This window comes from Ctenopharyngodon idella, chromosome 13 (assembly GCF_019924925.1).
Source record: "Ctenopharyngodon idella isolate HZGC_01 chromosome 13, HZGC01, whole genome shotgun sequence".
Taxonomy (NCBI): domain Eukaryota; kingdom Metazoa; phylum Chordata; class Actinopteri; order Cypriniformes; family Xenocyprididae; genus Ctenopharyngodon; species Ctenopharyngodon idella.
The window spans coordinates 13,273,468-13,282,118 of NC_067232.1; the positions used below are offsets into that span (position 1 = coordinate 13,273,468).

Below are 8,651 nucleotides of genomic sequence, written 5' to 3' on the forward strand. Positions count from 1 at the left end.
AGGCACGATATGATATTTACTCTCAGTTCTAAAGATATTTTGTTAAAATCACCTGTGTTAATGTTTTGTTAGAAGTGACAGGGAATAGCCTATTAAATATTCTTTCCAAATCCCATATAGATAGATAGACAGACAGACAAATAGACAGACAGACTTTATTGAACTCCAAAGGTAATTTTCTGTAGTGCAGCACCCTGTGGAGGCTGGAAAGGTGTCCCCCTCATTTTTGCAATCAAACCCCTCTACACCCGGAGAATGTTTCTAATTAGGGTCCGGAAACCCTCTGCGCTCTCTGTTCAGAACCATTTACACTGACACGAGACTATCGAGGTAAGAGAGACAGAAAGATTAGTCGAATTCGAGCTGATCGCACAGCAGAATATTCCAGAAACTTTAGCTTTTATATGCGGAGTTGGAAATGTTGTCATATTTTATCTTTCTGTCCTAAAATGTTAGCAAATGCTAACATCTAAGTGCGAAAAATTAGATTTTTCGCACTTTTTTCCATTTGTTTAAAATTGTTTGGCAGTGTCTGTAGTTTTTACACAACGAAGAACTAGAAAAAGTTCACAATTGTTTTAATTTGGGTCGACAGTTTTGTAGAGGTTTGGGTGGACGAGGCGTTTTGGGTGGAGGGTCACTTGCGGATCGTGTCAATTTTCAGTGAAAAAAACAACAACAACAACACTCCCCCTTTCTTCCTCTCTCATTTTTGTTAAGTCGGTCATTGCAATTGTCTTTTTTTTTAATCAAACTTAAAGTTAAGGCTTAAAGTGACTAAATGTGTGCGTTTTTTAAACAGTTTAAATAACGGTCAAAAAGTCAAACTCGGCCCTGCGCGCAGCCTGGCGCCTTGGCGTCTCTCTGCCCCTCTGCATAAGGGCCAATTTTTCTTGTTGACGTTTCAGGCGTTCTCATTTTTCACGCGCCCATGCTCTCTTCCGGCTTGTACGTGTCACGTGGATTGACATATTTTTATTATTTTGAGGCTTTGTGTTTATTTATTGTCTATTTCTGATATTTTTATTAACACGCTCAAAGACAAATGCTCAAGTTGATGAGTTGAAGATTTTGACAATATGTGATTTAAAAAAAACCTTGACGTTGGAGAGCCGCTGTTTTTAAAACTACAAGAATGTAGTAAATGTGGTGGCTACATATTAGGCTATAGCCTATTTAAACTGAATAAAAAATAAAGAACGAAACCCAGTTTCCACATCTATAGTTTAGTTGAAGATGTTTGAAACCAATGCTTTTCTCATTAAAATCCCTGTCCAATTCAGAACAATTTCTATAAATTAACTTTGATTAAAACATCATAAATTATTAAAAGTTTATGCATTCAACAATACTGTGAATAGCTATTCTTAAATATTGGCCTCGCTGGTTTTACAAATTTTATGCACTTTTACAGTAAACTCAAAATTCCCAAAACTCAGAGAAACTCTTGATCGTCCCCCCTTTTCTAATCATTTGCAACATAATAGTTTACATCAGCAAACGTCCTCTGCGTCATAAGAATATGTGGTAATGCCGTAAATATTGGTTATGTTTATAAGTCTTGTCGCTTAAAATGTGAACAAGAAATCCTAAGATCCTAAATCCACAAGGCTGGATGTTAGAGATCCCAATAGTGAATCCTGGATCTGATGCGGATGTCCTTGCATGTTGTGCACCGAATGCTGTACACCGAGGCCGGGCATTGGGTATGAGGGAGCCACGGGATTGTTCATGTTCCCCTGCAGGAGGAGCACGGGGTTGTGCTCGGGGCTCTGCGGCGGAGAGAATTCATCCTCCGAGCTGGACATGAGCGACTTCACTCCGTCGAGCGGAGACCGCTGGCTCTGCTTACCGCCAACGCCGTTGTTCTCGCTGTTTTCTCTGTTGGTTGAATATTACATTTTAACATATTATATACAGGCTAATTGACATGTTATAGGCCTAGAATTTTGCTACACATTAGCTTATTAGAAAGTGTTTCACTTTAACATAGCCTAGTGTTATGATTTCAAAATAGTTTAATTTTAAATTAATTATTACATCGGCTAAAGAAAAACTGATGATTTATGTTTGCTTTATATTTTTTAAAAAAGAAAAAACTCTTCTGATTGTTTACGCACTGACTTCGCTTATGTCAACATGACTAAAAAGATAACTGTCATCACAGATTTACGAAAGAAAAGCTTCTGGAATTCGAGACGATTTTAGAATGTAATACAGAACGAAGTAAATCAGTATTTATACTGAATCAAACATTCAAAAAATGTAATTAAATTATACGAACATGAGCCTAAATAAATTCTCAGTGCAATAAGAAAAAATCTTCTCTTCTTCTTCTCTTGTTTATAGCATAAAGAGATTTTTTAATCCTAACCAAATTATTAAAAAAAAACAAAAAAACAAGCAATGTACAAAGTGTTAATATAAAATATTTATACAAATTATAAAATTAGATCGTGTATGGGTTAAATTATTAGGATTAAATTTGAGTGACTAGATTATGTTTTTGATACAGTGATAAATTTGTCAAATGTTGTTCTCGGTGCGCGTGACTGCAATAATTACGCTTTATTTTTGAAAGCGTTAGTTCATTTATATATTAATATTTATTATTATTACTTTTTTATATCAAGATCTCACCTCTCTTTTGCCTCGGCTGCCCGGTCTCTTTGCCTTCTGTTTTTAAACCAGTTGCTGACCTGTGTAGTGGTCAATCCCGTTGCCTCCGCCAGCTCCCGCTTCTCTCGTGGAGATGGATAGGGATTGTGCGTGTACCATTCACGCAGCACGCCCCGTGACTTCTCCTTAAAGCAGTAACTGGTCTCCTCACCGTCCCAGATCGTACGGGGCAAAGGAAATTTCCTGCGCACTCGGTATTTGCCCACAGCTCCTAGCGGGCGGCCCCGCAATTTTTCCGCCTCCACGTAGTGAGCCTTCAGCCACAGCTGCTGCAGTTTCGGGTGGTTGTGCGCGGAGAACTGGTGGCTTTCCAGGATCTTGTAGAGCTCACGGAAATTTCCCCTGTGGAAGGCCACCACGGCCTTCGCTTTCAGCACGGATTCGTTCTTGTGGAGGTGGTCGCAGGCTGGCAGGGACCAAAGGAAACGTCCGAGCCTCTCCAGGTTCCCACCCTGCTGCAGCACCTCGCAGACGCACGCGACCTGCTCCTGTGTAAAGCCGAAAGAGGGCAAGATTGACATGGCGCCCCGATGCAATCCAGCAAGTAACACCCTCCTAATCTAACGCTCTGTTGGTATTCCTCTCAAATGATCCCCGGGACAATAAGCCCCGTGCCGCGTTTATCTGTTGATGCAGCTCCAATATTGATAACCGTCTGTTATCCGGTTGTGTGGCACCACTGTCACCCTTCTGGGCTGCACACGTGAGATTCAGATGCGGTTTTCCCGTATGGATATATGACAGAGAACCCCAGCACAGCGTCATTCCGTGATTAGCTCGCCCCGGTCTGTTCTGGAACCGGCCAGCAGAGCAGAACTGCATCTACAGATCCGTTCCGTTTCCTCCCCGGAGGGCGGACGTCAAGGCCTGAAACTGGAGACTTTGAACACACACACACACACGCACACGCACACCACACACACACAAACGCACACACTCACTCACACTATACCACTGATAGGCTACTAATCAATTATTAAATTATCACAAGCACCTCCACAACTTTGAATCCAACATTCTGTTTTTCTTGACATCACAGTGTTTAGATGGGCTATTTCAATTATAATTGATTAGCACTTCTGTTTTGCTTTTAGTTATTAGCTATTATAGATTAATTCTTTCATTTATCATCAAAAACGAGACCAATGTGTGCGCCTAATTGGGTGTTATTTTCACAGCTTGTTAATTTTGTAGAGGGTCAGAAGGTGTGATGATGGATTCAAGAGTGTCAGACATGCTCGAAGGGAGATGCAGAAAAGATATACATCTCTGATTTTTTTATTATGTAATTCAGTCTCAGTTATCGTAAATGAAGTAAAGATATTCTAATACATTATTCTTGACTTCGTTTTACTAATTAATAAATTATACAGGCAACAATCTCTATAATAATTAATTAATAAATGTGGAAATAATTTCATACATGAGATAATAAATAACATTTTGTCTTTCAAGCGTCAAAATGCGATATGAATTACCTGAGGTCTTATTTCTGCCAGTTGAACTTCCTGAAGTCATTGGCCTTGAGAGTGAATGGCCTTAGTCTTATTATTTTAATGATGAATTCAATACACCGTCTTAAATCTACATGAATTCGACTTTTTTCTGATAGTGTTTTCTGATAACTTATGTATATAGTCATATTCGATTAATCCACTGTACAGCCAAGACACTCTTAAAAATGTCTAAATCTTAAAAAGGTTCCAGTCAGAACTAATAAAGGTTATTCAGCTCGATGCCAAAAACTTATGGGTTACAAAAATAGTTATTTATTCGGATTTTTTTTTTTTTATTTTTTTTTTTACATGTGATTTAAAAGACTCAATACTGGCACCTAGAACACTGTTTTTTCCTGAATGTATGAGGCATTGAAGAACCTTTATTTTATCAGTGTATATGGTGTTTTAATTTTTTAACAATTTCGTCTTGTTGAAAATGCACATAAACCCCGTCGTTGAATCATTTGGTGTGTGTGGTTTTGTAAGGTGGGTCTGAAACACTATACCGATCCATTAGCGAATAACTTGTGAGCTTGACGAGCTCTTAGTCTCCCGGTCACAGCTCTTTATCTCTCAAGATATCCGTAACATGACACCGGGAAATCCAGCTGGCCCGCCTGAGGCTGTTTAATTTTTTGGAAAAAATATTCCTCTCATTTTTTTTTTCTTCTATACATTTAAGAACGGTGTGAGGATTTTGGACTCTAAATATTCCCTAATGCTAATTAGTATCAGTGTAATCTTTAATTGGCCCCCCTTGACACCTGTGAAAACAATCATTCGTGCTCAGTCGAACAGAGGCGTTTATCCGCCCCCTCTTTTATTCTTAATGGTTTTTAATGCCATTGAACAGACATGGTTTACTCAGCGAGCATGTTAACTGCATTTTAGAATAACCTACTTAATCTAAATATTCTGAGAATCAGAATTGTAAATCAATCTGAGCTTCATTTATATGTTACACATATTGCATTATTTTTGTAACATCACACTTTGTTTAATAGTAATCACGAATTATATACATAGGCTATATCAAGTTCATTAGTATTAATTTTTTTTTTTGTAAATGGACAGTATAATGTGAAGTGTGACCTAGTTAGGTATTTTCAGTGCTAATTCTATGACGTGTATAAATATATTCTAAAATATGTACATTTGTGCATAATTGCTGCCTAAAACTGCCTCCTCTATCCTGAACTGTACGTGGGCCGATGGCTGTTCTGCTCAGGTTACGGTAGTAAGTCCAGCACAATGCACCCCCTCCATCCCACACCAGATCCTCTACCAGCCCCCAGCACGGCGACGTGCCCTCTCTCAGATCATGATCATTTCAAGATGTTATGGTATGACTAACAGAAGCGCGCGCGCTCACTCACAGCGCGGCCAAGACGTTGCCAACGAGCTCTACTGTGATGATACAGGGTGAGGGCACACACACACACACACACAAGATCCTAATAAGTGCAACATAAATGTCACCATATTTCATGTTTAGTAGTCCGTGCTCCACCACTGTGAAGGTGTAAACTGTTTGCTTTTCACTGAGTGTGTGTTTATGAGTTTTCTGTGAGGTGTAAATGAAAGACTGAGTGGAGGAGAATCCACCGCTAATTAGACGTTGTTCCAGCCGCTTGAGGGAGAAAAAACAATCCAGTACTACTGCATATTACCAGTTCCAGTTTTAAGGTAGCCTAATATTGATTAGATAATGGAGCCTTTTATTTGAATTCGTTTTAAACAGCAACATTTTTTTTTTTTTTTTGCATTGTTGAGTGTTTTTTAAACATTATTTTGTTGCATTTGTTTTGTTTTCAGGCCTGTAATTAGATGCAGGGGTGTAGCAACAGTTTTAACGACTGGGGCACGTAATTAGATGCAACAAAGTCATACTATAGGCCCATATTGACTTGATTTATGTAGAACGTCAAAAACGTTAAAAAATTGGTAAATCAATCTGAGCTGTATGAGATTATTTGAATGGACGGATTGTTTCTGATTTGGATGCAAACTATACGAAAACGATTATATTACCTAAAACAGATTGTACGAAAAAAAGTGTAGTTGCTTATTTAACTTTTTTTTAAGTAAAATTATTAGTCACAACCTGCAATGATAACGTCATTGCAATGATTTTTCGACCAATTTGAATTTAATTAATGATCAATTAAGCTGTAAAATTAAAATAAGATAGAAATTATTGTGAATAGGCTACCTTTAATGGATAGAAACAAAGATTTTGTTGTTGTATGATTACATTTTTACAGCGCAATGGAGAGGATGTATCTTTCTTCTTTATCTCCGTTGTCCTTAAAATAATTCACTGTTTTAACAAGATTGAGTCGTTTAAGGATTTTAAAAAGCAATCTGGTGATGAAAGAAGATGACATTTGAAACCAAACACGGGGTATCTTTGTGTATTGATTTACACATCTTATAAGACTATATTTAGAAAGAAAATTATTAGACATATATTCATCAGACATGTAGGAATTGTTTTATAACTGCATATTTTATTTAAACAGGCTCAATACCAATACATTTCTAAAGGGGAAAGAAAACTATTATTTGCACAATAAATCAAAATAGATCCATGGCAATCTCCAGACTCAAGGTGTCATATTTTCGTACTACAGGAAGAGGGCGCCAGTCAGTGACATCTATCTGCTTTTGCCACAAATAAACAAACGAGTAGCCTATTATATGAAATGCCTTCTGTTAAATATTTATAATCTATTTCATGTACTTCAATAATAATTTTATTTGTTTAGTTTGTAATTCTGTCTTGTTCTGACGTTCTTCTATTCAGACTGCAGATGAGGTTTTAACTCATAATCTGGAACAACAAGGTAACACTCATTAAATGAATTCAAAAATAATGTCTGTCCTGCACTCTTACAAAGTGGTGTGTGTGGGCTGTCAGAAGAAGTAATGAAAAAAACAGTTGTGCTTTCTCACTCTGTGGTCCAATTTCACCAGGGGGCATAGATTAACCCCTATGTGTGTGTGTGTGCGTGCATTTCACTGAAATCCTAATGCTTATTCTATTCATTTTTAACAACCTGTGCCATTCAATTACACATTTATCTATCTAAATGATGACGTACCATATCAATAATTACTCCAGACTAACCAAACTCTATAATTGTAGAAGCCCAGCTACAGGATCTACAACTGTTTGCAGAAACACACTAAGTTTTGCAATACCTGAAAAGTACTAGTGGCCTGTAACTGCACAAAACTTGTGCTGTATGCATGAAATGAATTTGCCCCATACCTCTCCTTCCCTCTCTCTCTCTCTCTAGGCAGGCATACCAAAGAAATTGTGTAAGGCTGTAGAGGTCAAAGTTCAGTAAAGATGAATGACAGGATGACAGACTCATATCCCTGAAGGCAAAGAATGTAAGTTTGATGACACAATTTGATATTATTCAGACTTATAAGCAGATAGTCGTAGTTCAGGTTCAGCTTGTATGATTCTTATAACGGCATTTATACACATCTCCCAGATCTTCTCTGCTTTAGACCTCAAACTGAGGGAAAAGGCTTCAAATAAACACTGGGATTCACATTCCCTATGTGAGCAAGTATATCTGGCACTCTGCATTTACATTAACACATTCACACTTATTGGTCTGGTTCATATACATCATGCAAACCAGTAAATTCTCTCTCTTACACTCACACACGCAGGTATGAAACACAGCTGAGGAGCAGCGTGTGCCCTTTCACCTCTCATTAGTGGGGGCGTGGGGGGAGGTTCAGGTTACAAATCCAGCTCTGTTTGCTATTCAGGGTTAAGTCCCCCCTCTTTTGAAACCCCCAAAGGTGAGGGGTCATAGTTTTTAATAAGGCTCAGTTTGAGAGGTTCGTATTTTTTTATTACCGCTTCTCACTGATGCTCAGTGTGAGGTATGTTTGAGTGGTTTCGATCACCATCACGCTTTTATTTGCATGTTGTTAATGACAAAAGTATGACATAAAACCATTGCGCAGCATCAGAATCAGCTCACAACTCGCCAAAAAACTCTTCTCTCCCACTGCGTTCATTGTTCAAGCCGGTGTTATCTGATACCTGGCCATCTCTCATGGCAACAGGGTCACCTAGGCTGTTAGGGAACAGGTGACAATGCTCCTATTTCCTCTCCTCATACAATCTGTTCCAATTATCTCACTCGCTCTTTTGTCCTGGCCTGTTTTCCCCAACTCTGGAAGAGGAGTCTGAAAGAGTCCCAGCAATATTGCTGAGATGATGGTACCGTATATTCAGATTTGTTTGGCATGCAAACCAGTTCTCTCAGCTAAATTTCAAGGAAAAGTTTATCTAAAATTGTTCCGCTGGCTGGCTTGAGTTTCTGTGGTTTTAAAGCTGTAACAATGCATTTGAGATCCACACAATGCCTGTCAATGCCATCTGTAACAGTCATTTACAAATCAGAGACAATTTCTCTGTCTGTTTCTGGACCCCCTCCTAAC

The 8,651-nt window shown here is 38.4% G+C and overlaps 1 protein-coding gene across 1 annotated transcript; it reads right to left on the reverse strand.

The window, feature by feature from the left end:
• Positions 1 to 141: 141 nt before the first annotated feature.
• On the reverse strand, positions 142 to 4,812 carry six1a (SIX homeobox 1a). The gene is made up of 2 exons (XM_051918177.1): positions 2,641 to 4,812; positions 142 to 1,881 (listed from the first exon to the last, which is right to left on the reverse strand). The coding sequence occupies exons 1-2, from the start codon at positions 3,198 to 3,200 to the stop codon at positions 1,590 to 1,592; spliced, it is 852 nt and encodes a 283-aa protein (XP_051774137.1). The 5' UTR covers positions 3,201 to 4,812; the 3' UTR covers positions 142 to 1,589.
• Between the last annotated feature and the right edge of the window lie 3,839 nt (positions 4,813 to 8,651).

Excerpts from the sequence above, each read along its gene's own strand:
- six1a (XM_051918177.1), bottom strand. The coding sequence starts at position 3,200 with ATGTCAATCTTGCCCTCTTTCGGCTTTACACAGGAGCAGGTCGCGTGC. Across the intron at positions 1,882-2,640 it reads GCAGCCGAGGCAAAAGAGAG|AGAAAACAGCGAGAACAACG; the intron begins GTGAGATCTTGA and ends TTCAACCAACAG.